Source organism: Strix uralensis, chromosome 9 (assembly GCF_047716275.1).
Source record: "Strix uralensis isolate ZFMK-TIS-50842 chromosome 9, bStrUra1, whole genome shotgun sequence".
Lineage (NCBI taxonomy): Eukaryota > Metazoa > Chordata > Aves > Strigiformes > Strigidae > Strix > Strix uralensis.
The window spans coordinates 17,361,398-17,381,334 of NC_133980.1; the positions used below are offsets into that span (position 1 = coordinate 17,361,398).

At 34.8% G+C, this 19,937-nt stretch overlaps 1 protein-coding gene across 1 annotated transcript in view; it reads left to right on the forward strand.

Moving 5' to 3' along the window:
- The window catches only part of SLC9A9 (solute carrier family 9 member A9), a 206,658-nt gene that overhangs the window by 34,853 nt on the left and 151,868 nt on the right, over positions 1-19,937 (forward strand). Inside the window, exon 5 of the mRNA XM_074877559.1 lies at positions 14,381-14,496. Coding sequence (XP_074733660.1) covers positions 14,381-14,496 — 116 coding nt within the window. The remainder of the gene's footprint in view (positions 1-14,380; positions 14,497-19,937) is intronic.

Below are 19,937 nucleotides of genomic sequence, written 5' to 3' on the forward strand. Positions count from 1 at the left end.
CTCATGTGAGCAGTGGGCATGCTAGAGATGAGGACAGATCATTCATTACTCCTAAATTCCATCTCTGCTTGCTCCTTGATAGCCCCTGGTTCAGCTGAAGAAGCCCTATTATGCCACATAAAAGGAAAATGTCATTCAGTCAGTTGTCATAGACTTGGGGAAAAAAACCAAAAAGTGTAACTTGCCATGAAGTAATCAACTTGTTCTTACAGGGGAAGTTGAGTTTACTTTCCTCCTTTTTATTAGCAGTTAATTTATGTTAGTAAACACTGTATCTTATAAAGCTTGTATCACATGGATTTGGTTTACTGATAGGGAAATGTTTATATGATTCATCTGACAGAATAGTTCATGCATAGAAACTGGGGGACTCTTTCTCCAGGCTCTTTAAATACTCAAAGATCAATAAAATATACAAAACATGTTCAGGGCAATGTCAGGGACTGACTGACGGTCATGCCCAGTGAATAGCAATGTAAGTTCAAAGTTATTTGTGCAGTTACTCCTCATTTACACCCTATTGACAGGAAACAATGTCTAGGAGTGATATTCAATCTGAGCAAGTGAAGAAAAGACACAACAATTTTTCAGGGTTATTTTCAGCTAGCCATGATGTTTTTACATACATATTTAAGAATTATATCCCCTGCAATCCACTGTTACTATGTTAGAGCTGTTCCAACATCAAAATCTTTTATAGAAATAACTCAATCTTCTCTCATCAAAACCCTTTATTCTTCATATATTTAAAAAGTAAATTTTCCATGTGAAAGCAGCCAATAGAACTGCATTTCCATTTAATCAATTTAATTATCATTCATTTGCCTCACCCAGGAAACATTTAAGGCAATTTTCCACTTAATCATTTCAACTAAAAGCTACAGTAGTAGCTTTAGATTTTAAAGGTTGTCAAACCTCATCCTGTAGAATGGGAAATTTTATTTGTTAAACAAGACACGCAACCATTATGAAGACCACATAATGGGAATAGCGTGTCCTGTAACTGGGCATGTGCAAGCCTTGGAGTTTAGAAACGTGCCCTTCAGGAGACGCATCAAGTCAATCCGTCCTAAAGAGGTTACTTCCACAAACTGTTCAGAAATGCTGTGGTAGAACTCTCTTTTATACATCTGACTTGTACCTATGTAAGTCTTCTTAATCAGATCTTAGTGCTAGTAAAATAAAATACAAGTCTTTAGAAGGTTGTTCTACCTTCAGGGGAAAGGAAATGAAAAACTGGAGAGAGTGAAGTAGATCTTGCCGCATCCGTAGATTTATGCTAGAGGTTCAGTCATATATCCTACAGGATCCTATAGGTTTATATCCTACAAACCAGAAAGAATAAGCAATAACTTCTACCTACTGCCTTCTACTAGCAATAACTAACCAAATTTCCTGGCAATTTCTAAGCTTAAATGGGACCTGTCCTTGGTTGTTGCCAGTGAGGAGCATGGGTATAGGATAGAGCAACAGAACACGCTGCTGTGTGACTGGGGTTCTTGTGGTATGAACTCCATTAAAAGAAGAAAAAAAAAAATTCTACACAGTGCTTTTTACAGGGCTAAAGCCTATGAGGCTGAAGTTTATTGATCACTCTGGTATGGTCCAGATCTGACAAAAAGCAGCATGCATGCTGAATATCTAGTATATTCTTAGAGGTTTTCATTTGCATTGTCATTCATTACTTTGAACTTGTCAATTGCTTTTAAACATACTTAAAAGCAGAAGATTAGGGAATGACATCTCTAATCCCATCCCTCACACTCTTCACAAAGAGCAGTTGCCTAACGTGCAGTGCGTTTGGTTATTACTAGCATTTGCCCCAAGGAATTTTCTATGAAAAGGCTGGAGCAAGTTAGTTTAAAGTCCTCTTGAGGCTGAAGGTAGATATTTTTGACAACCAGTCTGGTGGAAGATTTTGGGACCTTCTCTCAAGCCAGTCACTAGCATAAACCACTTGCTGAGGCTGCCTGAGGAGTAGGGACTGGAGTGGACAGTGAATATAGAAACACAAGGTTTCTTATTTCTATCTAGCTGCCCAGTATTCACTGTTTCCCCATTCCCAGTGCTCCTCAGGTATAGTTATTCACTGAGCTATCTTTGGCATAGATGTTTTGTGGCATCAGAGAAAAAAAAGTCAAATCTCAGCACAAGATTATCATTATCATAATTAGCCATAATTAAATAAATGTTTTAACAGATGCTTATTTGATGGATTTTGATATAAAAATAACAAAACTACAATGAAGAAATAGCTGTGTTCTATGGAGCAGAACCAACAACACTGTGTGAAGGATCTGATTAAACTATTTGTGTACCTACTGAACAATGTAATCTGTATGATATAGTATGACAATCAGGTTGGGGAAGACACAACTCATAATACTACAGGCTCATAACTGTAGACTCAGCTTCTTTATAGGACACTAATACTTGTCAAACTGTTTATTATTACAACTTCAGAAGTCACAGACCTATGAAATAGTTTTAAAAAAAGAATACAGTAGCACAATACTGGGCTTCTTTAGGACTTTGCTGCTATATTTAATGTATTAAAAAGAACATTTCTGTCCAGCACACCAATTAAGGATAGCAGTATAAGCAGGAGATAACCTGTTTGCCATAAGTTAAGTAACTGTTTTGAAGCTCGTGTCCTGCTGACTCATTCTGAATCATATCAGGACAAATGCTTTCACCCTGAGAAGTTATTTACCAGCCTAGAAGGTTCCTATTTCTGAAAGTTTATCACACTAATTTTGTGTTACATTAGACCTGTCTGTATGCCTGTCATTCAGTTAATTTTAAATTTTTTTTTCCAAGAAAAAGAATCAGAGTTTTCACTTGACCAATGAACATCATTGCACATTAATATTCTTATATCCCTAGAAACAGAAACTAGCCTGGACACAAGAAATCTTGTCATTCTCCTCTGTCCTTGTTTGCTATAGCAAGGATGCTGTTTAAAAAATAAAACCGAATTTAATATGTTTGTTAAAGGTTGGATGGATTTCTTTTCCTGTCTACACACTTACAGAGATTCTCAGACTTTCAGAGGTCTAATTTTTGGATTTGTTACTAAGGAAGAAAATCTGGCACAAGACTGAACCATATCCAAAGAGGTAACCACATCCTAATTTAAAAATATGAAACACAGGGTTGATATTCTTAAGTGCCCCTTATTTCTATGAGAGATTGAACTAAGCCCAGGTAGATACCTTCTCAAGCCTTATCAAGGTCTCTGTCTGTCCTAAAAACATTCAACTGTTTCATCAACCAATATATTTTACATTTTGTAACTGCACTATAAACGGAATGTCCATCTAGGGTACCTGACAATCTCCACTTATGGTATGGGCATGAATTCCTCTTTTCTTTGTTCTTGAGCACTTGTATCACTGTTTGAGTGAGTTAATCCAATAAAAATACTAAAATGGTTTCAAACATGTTTCTCTATAGTTCATTTCATGCCCTATTTTACAGAAAGTTATTCTCTAATCTAATTTATGTTATTCTGAAATCACAAACTAGTTGTAATTATCTTTTAATGGTAATACAAATTCATTTAAAGGGAACATCATGTGCTCCAGTGAAAACCTGCTGTAACAGGTCCTTGCAAATAAGATCATAAGGTTTTTGATGGGATCATACTAAGATCATTAGTATTTTGATGGGAAACACTAAATTAAAATATTTTCATACTTTATATGTAGAATTCTATATTTACACTGTATTTTTAAATATAGGGCAAAAATATTGCTGTTTCAGAATCTTTGTGGTGTTTTCATTCTGAAATTTAGAGAATAGCTGAATTATTCATTAATTAGTTCAGTGTGAATAATAACCAGAAGCATAAGTCTGTCTTCCACATAGATTGATAGCAGGTTAGTATGTAGCAATGCTTCTATACTTGGAGAGGGAGTTCAAAACATTATTGGTTCTCGCTTTCTTGACTCAAAATACTTTTCTTCTGAATTTCTGCTGAATGAGACTTTTTTTTTCCTTTTAATCAGTCAGGTCTGTGAGTTAAGACTTTCCCTAGAGAGGTCTTTTATACTAACATTCTCAACTGTGCTGAAACCTGTTTCTGAAAGTAGGATTTTGCTGTTACATGGAGTTCTGAAGAAAACTCATATAAAAGTTTTTTTGACACAGGGAATGTTCTTGAGGTTGAAAAGACAAAATGATCCTCATATATCCCTCTGTCAATATAATAATGAGGTGATACTCCATGATATTAAAGGTTAGCATATTTAAATCTTCAAAGGTGAAGAAAACAGATACAAACTTTTGTTCTTGGTCCGTAGCTAATCTGTGATACTTAATGCTATCAGATGTTGTTAAAGCCATGGATTTAGCAGAGTCTTTAAAAAAAGTCAGACATTTATATTGATAATTAGATGGGATTAAGGGTCTTCACATTTCAGAATACAAAGCACCCACTCACATCTGAGAACCAGAAAGAAACTTCTTTTGTAGAAGGCAATTTTATAATTGACTGCAACAGGTTTTCTCGAACTTAAAAAACTCTTGAATGTTCTGACAAGGCTAAATTCTTCAGGATATTGACATTTTGTAGGTAAAGAAAGAACCTTGCATGTTATGATTGCTATAATAATGATAATCATTGAAATAACTCATTGGTGAACTGAATTCATTGCTGACTGAATGAATTGGCCAATTAATGAAACTGATTTACCTGACATCCTGACTGACTTTATGTTTTGGTTCAGTATGTGACAACAGTTGTGTAATCTGAGAACTCAGAGTTATTGACATTTAATTACAATGTTTTCAACTCCTGTAGGTAATACCATCACCATCTTATTTTCCCTCTGTAAACTAGGTATTTTCAGCCCTTCTCTTTTCCTGTGGAAGTCTTTTAGTGTTGCTAATATTTTTCTTAGGATTCCACAACCTTCTATACAATGATCATTTTGGTATTTCTAAAATAATCTACCATTATTATATCTGGAAAATTTTATACTTATGTCTGATTTTTTTAGATTTTATTTTTACTGTCATGAGGATATCTGTCTCAAAATATGTGTATAAGATTGTCAATTATTCAGTATCTATTGGAAGTTCTCTCAATTAATAATACTGAGCAAAGTAAATCTTGATGTAATGTTTAAATCTTTGTAGTGCAATAAAATATTCAGTGGCACTATGATTTGGACACAGTGCAGTTGACAGTGTTTCATGGCTCATTTGTCCAAGTAATTATGAGATTTTAGTCATCACTGAAAGATCAAGTGCAGCTTTTTCACTGCAAAGAGCTTCAGGTTTTTATGTATATAATGCATAATGACTCTGATTTCAATGGAGCTCAGAAACACAGGGATCCTGAAGCTGTGTTATACTCATTAGAAGAATATTAAAAACACATTAAATAATATTGTGCAGTTGTGAGCTGCAGTGAATTGGTTTGTACATCTTTGATGTAAAATGTTGCAAAACTATAGTACACTAAGGGCTATTTGAAAGTCAGTCTGAAAAAAAGAGGTTTGCTTTTTTAAAAAAACTATGGGAAGTACCATTGACAGTTTCCAGATATGTTTGGTGGCCTAACAAACTTCTCAGCTTATGTAGGCCCACACCATATTCCTCTCTTTTCACTCCTTACTTACTTTTGCTACACTGTTAGCATTACTTAGCAAAATCTACGATTGCATCTTGAAATTTTGAACCTGGCCAAATGTTTTTTCCATTTGAAAGGAAAGGTTCTCTGAATCTCCATAGATACCATGGTCAAATGTACTACAGAAAACTAACCAAAATAAAATTCCTACTGACATGTAGCCATTCTTTACTTTCTTGAGTATGACTTCATAGGAGGTTGTTTTTAAGTAAGCAAAGGCTCAGACATTCAGGCTTTCTGACCACTTGAGCATTCTGCATAGTCTCATTCAAGCCAGTCCTAAAGCATCAAACACAAATATGGTTAGCCTTTCCTAAAGTCAAAGGACTTCGCTTACTCAGGCATGACAGCCTTGCAGTTGGGTAGAGATACCGCGAAGGGTGCAGATACAGCAAACACAGTGACCTCTGAGCTTGCTTTCAGTGATACAGTGACGACAGATTAGCACAGGCCTCTGCTACCACCTTGCTGAAGCCCATGACTGGATTTGTTTGCATGTGTTTCAATTGGTCTCTCCCAGTTTCAGCATAAGGACAGTCTCTTCCTTTGGTCCTGTACCAATGAAGGGTTGTAGAACCTAACATAAATATTTTGACGCATGTTTCAGATCTCTTCACTTTTTCAGTTATCAGTGGCCCCCAAGTTGACTGATACAGAAATCTGGGCTGGATTTTTTTCATCCACATTCAGTATCTGTTTGCTTGATTGTTTGAATAAGGCTGAACAGTCATCACTTTCCCAAAAGTCCAATACCACAGGAATATCTAACAAGCTAAGCTATCTATAGCACCATGATTACTGAAACGCAGCCTTTCTTACCCATACCCACCCACATACATCATATCTGTGAGGTGTAAAGTGTGTTTCTGTCCATTAGGCCTTCCCATCAAAACTTCTTATTTAAGAAACAAACAGAAGATAATCCACGTCTACTAAAAAAATCTTGGTGGTAGATCTTTTCCACTGCTCATTGGGAAATGCTAAGCAAGAGCACTTCTTAGATCACCTAATGTCCTGCCAGGAGCACAGCTGTGCTCACTTGAACTGTTTGTCAGATCCATAGATGCTAAAGCTATGCATATAGTTCTAATACTCAGCTGTTGAACAGTCAGTGTGCCCCAGGTAACTAGGTATGCAGCGGATTTGTAAAGCCAGTTTCTTTTCTGTTCTTCCAGTTATTTCTATAGCCAAAGGGGTTTTCTTCTTGTGCGATTTATACAGAATAGCTTAAGGTACATTTATTATTGGTTTATTGTTACCCGAGACACTTCACTGAGGTTTTCTCTTGCTTTGATTCGTTAGCGAATGATTTATTGAAGAAAAACCCATGATAATACCCTTTCTAGTGACAGAACTGATTTAAAAGATGACAAAAAGAAGAATATAATAGTACATAGAGCACTTTGAAATAATGAATCACTGTAGCCCAAACATTATGTGAAGCATTCCACTGTATAGAAAAGTTATAGGAATATATTGGTATGGTAGAAATAGAAAGATAAAGGAATGAGTATTTCATTTTATCTTTATTAAAGTTTTTCAGCATACATTTTAAATTCTGACTAGTGACTTTTCATTATTGTTGTGATATTGATCAGTCAAATCACTATGTTACTTCATACACAAGCAAGAATAAAATAATCTACTTTTCCTATTGTTGGCTTATTAATATTGCTATTCCTTGTGAAAAGAAAGAAATGCAACATGGGTTTTTTTCATCTTTGGCTTGCATGATTACAATCTGTAGCTATGTTCAACTGGCTTTAGGCTACAAGATAATCATGTCTAGATAAAGTACAATTCTTTAGGGAGTTAGAATATGAGATGAAAAATTCTCTCCAGATTAGAAAACATATTTGGCAAGAAAGATTTAAATTACAAGTCTCTTTCGTGCTACATAGCATAACTGCACAAACACTTTAAATCTGGAATTATGCTTTTTAAACCTTTAACATAATAAAGACCCTTAGCAGTGAGATTCAGCAATGATGTTGCAATGAATAACAAAACTGAGAAAAATACAACTGCTGATAAAATCATCAGGCAGATGGGGCTGTCTTTATTGAGGATATGGTGCGTGTACTGTACATCTTCACTTAGCAGTTTCTGATACACTCTAATTATGTCCCCTACAGCTTTAAATAAAGACTAGATCTTTTTAGAACTGATAGGTTTTCCCATTAGCTTGTATGCGAGGATGCCGTTACTTAGCAAAGAAGCACATCCTACAAACCAACCTACAAATATGTATTTATTGCCATATTTTTTTCAGTTTGCTCTAATGCAGAGGGGTAAGTGCTGTGATGCCAGTTTCTGCAAGCCAAAGATTTTGCTAGAATTTTTTAGGAAGCAAAGCTCAGTGCAAGTTTTCTCACCTGCCTGCACCGTTCTGGCATATTTTTACCATGAGAGATTTGTAGGATTTATTTCATCTTATATTTGTCTCATCTCACATGTAGCTAAGCTACTTTATGCAAACGTAGTCTGCTTGTCATTGTCATCTTGCCCCAGTTTGTTCACTGTTCATGCATATATAGCCCATCTCAACAGTTTTGGACACCATGTTGTCTTGCATTCCCAGAAATGCTGGTAACTTGAGTTCATTTTTTACCAGCTGCATTTTGGTATAGTACAGCCTTTTGTTGTGTGTTTAGATCGCGGGTATGCTGCTTATTAACACATTTCTTATATGGCCCTTCTCATCCACCTATATGGCTAAAACTCTTGTCAGGTGATGACTCCAATATCTTTTTTCTTCACAGATGTGGTCTGATCCTATTTGTGGCTATTCACAATGTTTCTGTTAAAATCATTCTCCCAGTCCCTCAACAGCTTCATTCTTTGCATCTTTCCTTCAGCCCCCTGCTTGCCTCTCCTTTAAAACTAGAAATTATCTCTTTTCTACTAGCAGTGGATAGAAGTTTTACTATTTAGAACTTTCTGACAAGAGCTTCCCAAAAACCCCCAAAGCAATTTCACTATCTCTTTTTAGATCCTTTCTTAAAAGCAGTTGTTGCTAAAGGAAACTCTTGCAAAAAATAGGCTTCTGTTGAGCTGTATCTAAAGCTCTTCCTGAGCATTTAGATAGTTTCTTGTGTAGTAATTACTCTGTAAAATCCTTAGGAGAGGGCTCTTTTTTTTTTTCCTCTACATTTAAACAGCAGCTAGAGTTCAAGAATATCCCAATCCCAGAGTAGCCTTCCTAGAGACCAGCTTTATAAATAAATTTACTGGCAACCTCCAGCAGCAGTACCCAGACAGCCAATATGCTTTCCAAACTCTTTTCCTCAATGCATAGCAATAAAAAGTTAGTAGCAGCAGAAGAGTGGTAGTAAAAAACCTGGACATTTTACATATGGAGATTCTTCCCCCTTTTTTCACACAGGCAAGCTTTAATTCAGTCCAGCTTCAAAAATATAAGGACAACCCAATGCTCAGAATCATTAAAGCCTTGTAGAGTTTTTGTTCTGGTTCTTCAGTGCCTGTTATTTACTTTGAATTTTTGTCAGTCTAAACTTTATTTTGCAGTGTTGTACTGAGATTTTGTGTGGTCTACTTGCTGATTCATACTGGAAATTATGGTAGTTAAAGCTCAGTTTCCCAGAAGATGATTCTTACTTCAGCAAGTCAAATATTTATATGGTATCTCCTCTACTGTGTAATGACAGCACTGTATGTAGCATTTTTTAGAGATGAGGCACTTTGTAAGTGCCAGACTTGCATAATCTGGAAAATTTTGTATTCTCCTGTGTTTCATTACATTACTGTTTTTTTCTTTTCCTGTTGAAGTGGCAAAATACTTTCTCTAGCTTGATGGACTCCTCCCCACACTTTCAAAAAAAAAATATTTTCAGATGTAGAAAATGTCAGCTCTCCTGCAGCAAAGCTAATCTGGATTTTAGTCTTCTATTGTATTACTTTAGTAATGTTCCAAATTGATGGCCAAATCAGTTATTCACAAATATTATTTACAGTACTGAACCATCACTAAGTCCAACTGAGAAGTCTGCAACAACTGTTTATTAGAGATCAATTTAGTTGACGTTTCTTTCTAAAGTATAATGTTTCTAATCATCTAGTTTCTGATCACACAAATAAATTGCTGAATTTGCATATTTATTCATGACAATAAGAAGTTGATAAGGAGGCAGGGCAACCCCAAATGAACTCCCTGCTCTGTATTGATTGTATGTAGCTTCTTGAACACTCATATATTCCTAGAAGCAAAAAAAGCCATGGTTTGGGACATTTGGTCACCTAGCAGAATCCACAGCTTCAAGTTACCTATACAAAGCTAGACGGACAGAGGGGAAAAGAATTAGACTTCAAAGTGTAGGCTCAAGCTTGGAATTCCATCACCCAGGATGAGGACCCAAATCACGTGACACCACATCACACCTTCACATTCATGCACTTTCCAGCTGTTTAGTTTAATGAATAATGGGTAATGATAGGCAAGGTGGAACTGCTTCTAGGCACTGGGAGCCTAGAGTCTCTCTTTGACATGTTCTTAGTATCTAGGAAAAGTGAAGGTGAATGAGATGAAGCATTTTGAATATGAGGTTCACATGTCTTCCTCTATTAGCATTGAGTGAAAAGGGACTGCAAACTTTTTCATTTAGCTTTGGGATTTGTGAGGGCCAGGTCTCAGCATCTCTCTAACAGACCTCACTGGCAAGACAAGTCATTCACTAGTTAGTGAATCCCAAAAGATCTTTAGACAACCAGTATGTGCATTACATAGTGCTGGACAAGCCCCCCAGAAAAGACCTGTTAGGAGTTAAGAAGCTTTATGGATGAAAATTAATTGTAGTAGGGCTCTAAGGCAGCAGCTCAGAGAATTCAGATTTTCAACATAAGTAGAAGTCTCCTATCTAAGTCCTTTCATAGATCTGTGCCTCATTCGTTTTGTTCTACAGAATACTACTTGCCACTTCATTCTGAGGAAAATAAAAGACACTATCTCAAGTGACTAATACAATATTCTAAATTATGCATACTTCACAGTATAAATGCAAAATCTAACATAGAGAAAATAGCAGTGACTTTATAATGTTTATTATCAGAGCAGTATCACGTAGAACACAGAGATAAAGGTCCCATATTCTAAGGAACAAAAACTTTCCTTAAGAACTTACAATACACATAAAAAAACAAGATTTAAAAAAAGTATATGAAATAAAATTACTTTGCAGGTGTATTTTAAAGTTAAGATCTTTCAAAGCCACATTGGAAATTAGAGTTACACTGATTTGCAACTCAGCTTCTATTTCCTTTATGCAGACTTGAAGATCACAGTACTGATATGCTAAAAAAAAATTAGCATTCTAGATTAGTAAAAAGGTAAAAAGTAAATTTCACAGACAGGAATTGGAAAGATGAAAGTACCATCCTACTAAACAGATTCAGAGGTCCTAATATTGTTAACTTGATTTGTGTCAATAGCCTACTCTGTGTCAACAGTGAGCACTGGGTTGGGAATGCATTCTAGTGGCACAGGAACATTCTGGAGGAAATTCAGAATCACTGACAGTTTGATTTATTTACAACTTTGTAACAGATATTTTAATAATATTTTTTAACATGTATATTAAATGGACTGTTGAAGATGAATAAAGCAAACAGATTTGCTGAAACTTGGTGGGTGTAAACTTGCTAAAAATAACCTAGATGTATCAGATGAAATGACAGCGGCCCTAAAAATCAATAAGGCTTTTTTTTTCAATTCCAGTTTATAATAGCAATAGGGGCATCGGTGGAGGGTGTTTCGTTGGGATTAATGTCCTGCTGACATCGCAGTATGCTTTCCTCATTCGATTGCCATTAGGAACGGTGACGTTGTATAGTACCAAACGGTGTTTAATATCACTACCATTGGAAGCTCAGGTATCCAGCTGAGATCCAACTTTTCAATATGTAGCAGAAAAGTCACACTACATCATCAACTAGTACTCTAAAAAGAGTTGTTATTAACTTTTCTCATAGATAAATTGCTTTATTGTTTAAATTTGACTATATATTAGACTGTGTCACCTGAATAATCTCTGTCACTGAAGACGATAGCAAAGCTAGAGTGATGTTTTTGAATGATAAAAAATAACAAGCTGGAATACACAGGGTTAGAGTCTGGTCTCAGTTTTACCAGACTAAAATGCAGAGTAACTCCTGTGATTTACAACTGGTACTTCTCTTAGTTCTAATCTGTAAAACTGAGAACAGGATCTGATGTGCAGATTAACAGCAATTTTATTTAAAATGTAAATTTAAAAAATACTAAACACATAACATACTCAGCTTGTGATATATCTAGAGAAATACAATAAGGTAAATTCTCATTTTTTTGGTGGATGTGTGGGTATATCCTGTATTACAATGAATTTATTAAATTATTTCCCTGAGAGCAAACTCTCAACTGGTATAAACTGCCATAGCTCTGTTAATTTTACAAATACCAGAGAATTTACTCCGATTCAGAACTGCCCTTTGATTTCTAGTTTTCAAATTAGTTGCTAGATGAATTTTTTGTGTAGCTTGGCGATGACAAAAAATTTTGAAATTACTAGAAAATTATAATTGAAAATGAAATAAAATATTTCTGGTTCAAAGTTACTTAAAGTTATTTCAAAGTTATTGTAAAGTTATTTAAAGTGAACCAGGGGGTTGCATTTTGTATGGCTGCATCTAGTAAGAAATCACAGATGATTAATGATCACTTTAATATATTACCTTCATTAAAAATATACAGCTTTTAAAGAAAAGATAAACCAGTGTGTTTTAAAAGATAATTTACAGCAGGAAGTTATTTCTGTGTGTGTTTTCATATGTGTTAGATAGAGGAGGTACAAGTATAGATTCTTGTGGTTTATTTAAACCAACGTATGTCTGTGCTTAACTGGGTTTGCATTTGAAAAATTGTAGCATTACCAAAATGTATTAAGTACTTCATTAATTTTTTTTTTAAAAAAAAGCATAATATTCTGAGTTTGCTGTTCTGTTTGCTGGATGAGGGTTAACATCTCAGTGATTAAACCAGCACCACTGCTTAGTCCAATCTTCAGTTTTATTTCCCTTTTCAGTGCAGTCAAGAATTGAATGGTATGTGAACTGAAACCAGGTTCTGTAAGTCTTCTACTGTACTAAACTTTATGGCAAACTTAGATCTCCTATGTCAGTGAAAGACTCCTGAATCCAATTCTGTCCAGTTCATCTGCAACTTTGTACAGAAAGTAAGCAGAAACATTCTGAAAATATTTAGTAATGTATAAGAAACAATGCTAAAGACCAGGATGATGACTACACTGGGTCTTTAAAGAATTACCATGACTAAATTTGCCAAATAGTCAAAAATTAAGTTTATTTATTATTTTAACATATTTTTAACTGGGTCAGAAGAGTATCTCTGGTCAAAACTGCAGTCAGGTTTGGGCAATTATTTCTAAAAGGCATGCATATGTCCACTTCCATTACAGTTGACTTTTGAGACCACTGCAAATCAAGATAGCAGCACCACAGCGAGTTTTTGAACTTGTTCCTTAAAGGAGACATATTTGTGCTGGGGATAAAAAGACTAACTGCACTGCAGGGTCTTGAATCATTTTTCTCTGGGAATGGAGAGAAAGTGAGCTCCTCAATCAAGAAGACCCACAGCTGGATAAATTCTTTACAACAGTTGGTGGATAATTGCTAGGCAGGTTATGTAAATTCCTACACAAATACTTAGGACCATTGAGGAATTCTTTGGTGACCTATCTGCCTCCCTCTTAATGCAATAAGGTTACTGTAATTCAGAAAATCTACAGCTTGGTAAAGTATCTGAAAACAATTTGTAATTAACTCGGGTTGGTTGTTTAGTAGCACTTCATGTGTCACTCAGATCTTCTGTACTTATGTGACTTCAGAAACATCTTAGGAGTATAGCTGATGGCAAAATGTAGCTCAGTATGTGAATGCATGTAGCTCTCTTTAAATGATTTTTTTAAAGTCCGTATTTAGAAGAGCACAGTTGTCAATTTCTGTGTTGTATTTATGGAAAAGGTATTGAATGCAATGGGGTTTTTTATTAAATAGATTGGAAATGTACAAAAATCTAAAATATCTACTACAGGTTCTAACAACAAGTGAATGCCTAAGATTCTTGTTAGAATACACATCTCAGATAGCATTACCTAGTGATATAAACCAATGATAACATTTCCTGTGAAACTAAGGAGGATTTAGCAGTGCATTTTGAGGTGTGACTTTGTTGCCTCACTGTCATTGTGAGTTGTTAAGTATTTGTCTCATTTGGAGACCTTATCTGGAACTTTGAATAAAGCTAACATTTAAAAGCTGATAGAATAAAACAATTAATTTAGAAATATTAGAGCAAGCCAGGGAGCTGATAGTACAACTGGCTTTGTTTAAATGTTCTATAACATTAAACAAATTAGTTTTAATAATGTCTTCTTAAGCTTACGTTATCTTTCCTTTTGAAAAATAAACAGCTAAAAGCATTGTCCTTTGCTACCAGCAGATGACAATTATTCAGAAAAGTCTTTGCTTTGGAATTGTCTTTGACATTTCAATATAATACTTGAACAGTTGAATAGGAAATAGAATTTTTATATGATAGCCGTTTATATTCAGTATTCATGTGATACATTTATTTAAAAGAAGCTGCAGAGAATAAGAACCTGCTTAGTACTGTAAATTAAGCATAAATGTTATATACTCTGAATGCCTGTCTTATCTTTCCCCTGACAGGTTGATAATGTATGGTTTTGTGAAGGCAATGGTACACATTGGCCAGTTAAAAGGATGGGAATTCCACTTCACTGACTGTTTATTTTTTGGGTCGCTGATGTCTGCCACAGATCCAGGTAACCTTAAAATAAATTACTTTTTCAAAAGTCAGAAGAGGAAATAAGAACATAACAACTGCATGTGCCATAGAAACATTCAAAGTCTCTGTTCTTGATTTTTTTTTTTTTTTCCCTTAGCTGTTAAATATCTGAAACTGTGATAATCACAAGTCAAATTGGCTCTGGAGATCCCTTGTGTTTATTCCAATAACTGGTTTACCTATGTTTAGCTCACAAACTTTATGAACGAATTTGCTGGGGAGATTGGAAAAATGTTGTTCTCCAGTCTTCAGGACTTCTACCTGTTCATTGCTGATATGAGAACTGCTGTAATGCTGGAGCCTCATGGTTAATAATTTAGACATTGCATTCATGTGTGATCTAACCCAGTGTAAATATACAGGGAACACAGCTTTCCGATTTGGCCATATAAATACTGTTTACAATTTGAATGCAGTGTTTTGTGATAAACGCAACTCTAAAGAGACAGATACCAACAGGTTGACTTGAATTTGCAGATGTGAGCCTAAAGTGACAGTAAACAGCCAAGTCTAGGAAACAGGCTCAATGAATTTTGGAATCACAGAAATACAGAATCATTTAGATTTGACAGGATGTCTGGGAGGCCTTCTAGTCCAACCTCCTAATCAAAACAGGGCTAACCTCAAAGTTATTCTAGGTTTCACAGATATGTCCAGGTTTTGTTATGTTAAAAATGGTAATAAGGGTATTCTGATATTAAAAGGAAATTACCACTTTTTGCATCTGTGGGACAATAGTGAAATTGCTTATGGAATAAAAGGTTGCTTACAGCTTCCAAGTACGTTTCTTGAACAATCAATGAAAACTATGAATAGAGTTTTGCAGTTGGCTTAATTTCTTTTCCTGTTTTCCAGTCCAATACTATTTAGTTTCACAATTGAATGTGTTGATTTATGAGGAGAAATATATAAGACAAATGCACTGATTTTGATTATAATAGTATAAAATTACACTGATTAATGTAGAACAATTGTGAGGGGAAAAAAAAGAGAATCTTCTCTTGCACTGGAAGGAATGAGAAGTGACAAGGAATACTTTTCCCAGATTTTTAAATAGGCTTAAAAAGCTAACAGTGCAGTTGAGAAAACTACTTTCAGTGTGGCAAACTATAGTTGATTAATACTATTTGTAATTAGTGTTCTGCTTATATAGATTGTCTGTGCATGTCCAAGAGCTTTTTTAATGTTCAGCCTTGCACTCTGTTATCTATTCACAATATTCTAAGCTGTTTCGTGTTTTTACTAATTTAATCTGTAAATTTCAGTCCCTCAAAGACTTAGAGAATTTTGAATGTTTGCTTAATTAAATGGTAGACATTGCTGAAAAACTTTCATTGTGTAACAGTATTTACTAGTGAATTATAATCTCAAGCCATGTAAAGAGCTCATTGGAATTCCAAAATCAGTTAAAAAATAATCCCATGGAAGACTGATACATACTAGGGCATAAAATAATCAGTCTAATGATTTTATATGTGATATCTAGCTTAAAAAAAAATTAAAAAAAAAAAAAAAGAAATCTCTGGTAAAATGTTAGTGTTATAGAAGTAGGATAGAATAATAAAATACTGTCCTAAGATTAAATAATAAATTCCTGTCAGATTTGCTACCTGTTCTTCCATTTAATTCTTCACTGTGTAGGATTATAAACTCATTGCAAAAATTTAATTTCCCTTGGCCGTGGAAAGCAATTAAGTCTCAAAAGATGTTAAAAACTGATATGTTGACTTGACAGAAGTTGTTTTGATTGAGTTCCTTATGTAATAATAAAGATGACTGGTAGATGTTTATATGTTAAATGAAGAATTTTACTACCAGGGCAGTAAACAAATGCATGCCAGCTAAAAGCTGCTAATATTGTTAAGTAGTAGGAAATAATGTTATAATGTAGGTTTTAGTTTTGAAGGGTATTTGAAGATCTTTAATACAGAGATTTTTGCATAAAATTAGTTCAGAATTGCTCTTTTATGCTGTGGGTTTCTTTACATAGAAAACTAGCACTTGAACTAAGATTCAGAAATGGATTTATGACTGGACATACTTGGGACTGTGTTTTGCAGTATAGACTGTGATCCCTAAACATCTGTGATACTATACTTAGGGATGCCTCAAAAAACTCGCACATCTCTAGAAAGAAAAGGTAGAAACTTTAGGGACAAATAAAGGTTACTTTAAAATGAATCATTCATTTTACAGGAAATATCTCCTTCCACTAATTTAGCATTTCTAGCAGAAAAAGTTTCTCATTTCAAGACTTCAGGTGAGAGGTTTGATTTCTAAGAAATAGAATTTTAAAATTCCTGAATTCTCCCTTCATTAGTCTTTGATTTAAAACATCAGACCAGTATTTATATTTTCCTTTATTCCGATCAATAAGTATCGTTTATCATGTAGTTGAGGAAATCATCTCTTCTTGTTATTTCATCTGCATAAAACAACACTGATTTCAACTGTTTCATTGTTGAAAGGATTTCCCTTGTGTTAGTATTGTGTTTTGATTTCTAATTTAACCTGACTCTGGAAGTTTTTTGGTGTGATCCCTTCAAAGGGGATGGAGCTGTTCCTCCCTATGTTCTGGTACACTTGTCACTCATCAAGAGCAGCAAAGAGACTCGGGAAAAGGTGCTGGTGTGGGGAGTGCAGCCCCCAGCTCTCAGTCCCTGAGCATCAGAGACCTGCAAAATGAAACTGCCTCACATGTCTGTGACACTGTCCTCTGTGGTTGAAAGGCAGACACAGCAATAAGCCACAGCAATAGGCTGCTTCTGGGTACCAGTGGTTATAATGTAATAAGGTGAATGACAGAACAAAACTGGAACATGAACGAAAAGATTTGACCTCTGCCTGAGCCACCAAAAAATAACTGGAAAGTACAACTTTGGCAGTTTGTCTTAGCTGGTGTTATTAACACATTCTGTGCAATGACCTTCCAATCCAAAAACATTTCATATATCTTTAGCACTTCTTTTTTTTTTTTTTAACTTTTGACATTTCAAGCATAGAAAACAGATTTACCTTCACAAGGTTTGCTGAAGCACAGCTATTTCCAAGCTATATGAACTCCCTTACCTTTGGTCATATTGATAATCACAAGGCTCTTCTCTATTTGAAGTTACTATGGTTACAGCTGAACTGGAGATGTGAGCTGCACTGCTGTTGTTATTGATAAAATTGGATATTTATCAGAAAAAGCACTTTTTGTTTCTCATAAATTCAAAAATTTTGCATTAAGAAGCATAATTTATAAATACAGCAAGGTAATACATTTTATATACTGGTTATATAAGTCTGTTCATAAATGTGTTTTTAATTAAAATATTTTTGTGCTTTCTTCTTATTCACCATTGAAGTAATCTGTAAGTGGCGTGACCAATTAGTAGGGAAAGGAGACTATAATTAAAATGTGGATTGTTATTTTTTAGAGAAAAATAGGTAGGAATTATAAGTGAGATTTCTTTCATCTTCTTCCCATTTGATACTGCCCTCCTAAAAGAATTTAGGCCCATGAGCTATGAAAGTTATTAATAGTTCTAGTCAGAAGATTGAGGTACAGTAATACCAGTACTTTATATAATGGTCTCATTTATTTTCTGAGCCTTCTTATTCTTTTCAAACATAACAGCAAAGAAATATTAGATACAGTTAACTTAGGGATTGTTGTAGTTTGCTGATATTCCAGTTTTGCATACTTTTTACAGGAATTAATAACAAGCCAATTTATTTCTACATACGTCAAAAGATATCTTTCACAAACCAGCCCCACAGACACTTGTTCTGACTTGGGTACAACCAAAATCATGCTAAGCTTAACATCGGATGGATGTTACCTCAGTCCATGAAGTCAAGGAAGAAGTGAATCAGATTTCTGTTGGCACAAGTACTGTGAAAATCTTAGATGCTTCACTACTGCATGCTTCCCATCACTGAATTTTTTAATGAAGCTCACAACCCTTTCTGAGTCAGGAGCTCTGATATCTGTCATTTCTAGTTGTATCAGTTTTCTACTGCCACAAAAGATGTTTGTTTGCTGCCCCCAATTACCTGTCCTTCTAGCCATCTTGTTCTTTACCTATCTCTGTCCTCGTATGCCTAGACTGAAATAAAAGATGCAGAGATGCTGTGTGAAAAGTAGTTTGGTATTTTTATAATACATATTGTATCTAATGAATTATACAAGTCTGAGTAGTTACCAGACAAAAAACAAACCCTACTTACTGTTCCTCAAAAGTACCTTCAGAAAGCCAGAGATGCCCCACTTACTGCAATGTAGTATCTATGATCTTTACTTAGATATGAATGTTCTCACAGATTAGATATGTTACTGTGGTATATGATAGCAAATACCAAATGTTTAAATTCATTCCCTTGAGTTTTAAAGTCATTCATCAGACAAAACATGATATGACTGCTTTGGACAATGGAGACTATTCATAGAGTATTATTCTATCCAGAGAGTAATTTAAATTAACTGTCTTCCATAGCAGAGTATCACGTCCATTTTAATATGCCCATTCTGAACTATGTCCATAGATTCTCTCATAATTAATGAAGGCAAATATGATCTTGAGAAAATGACTAGATGGTGGTTGGCAAAACAAGGTGAAAATGTTTTATTGACCTCTTAAATGGGGTGGATGTGCTAAAAATTATGCTGTTCTCTGTTCTTATGCAGATACTATTTAACAATGAGTTGGCTAATGCAATAGAGGATGCTTCTTTAACGTATAATACTATGCTGAGAGGAGATTGCAAACACTCTGAAGGACATGATTAGAACTCAGTATGATTCTTACAATGATTTAAAATCAACAAGGATAAATGCTACACTTAGAAATAATCAACTTCATAGATAGAAGATAAGAAATGAGCATTCACTGCTGAAAAGGATTTCGTTTACAACCTGAAAATGAGTCATCAGTACCAATACATAGCAAAAAAAAAAGGAAAACAGAATTTATTAACATGTTGTACAGCATCTTTTCACTCTATTTCTTGACAGCAAGTCAACTACAGTACTTGGATCTGATTTTGGGCACTGTATTTCAAGAAAGATATGGACTAATTAGAAGTGATTAGAGGGCTAGAAAACATTACTGAAAGGAGGAGATTGAAAGAAGTGAGTCAGTTTAGGGAGGAGATGTCTGAAATGAGTCTTTGAATAGGCAAAATGTTGCTGGAAAGAAAAAGGGAATAAATGTGACAAGTTATTTGTGTCTCATTAGGCTAGGAATGGAAATTACAGACTTGAAAAGCAGAAGGGGAGATTTAGGTTAGACACTCAGGAATAACTGCATTTATAAATTGTATGAATACTGAATAGCAAGTCAGTTTCCCTTGGGATTTATGGAACCGGCATCACTTCAGTACTTTAAAAACAGATCAGATAAATATCTGTCAGCAGTGGTATGGCTGAACCTT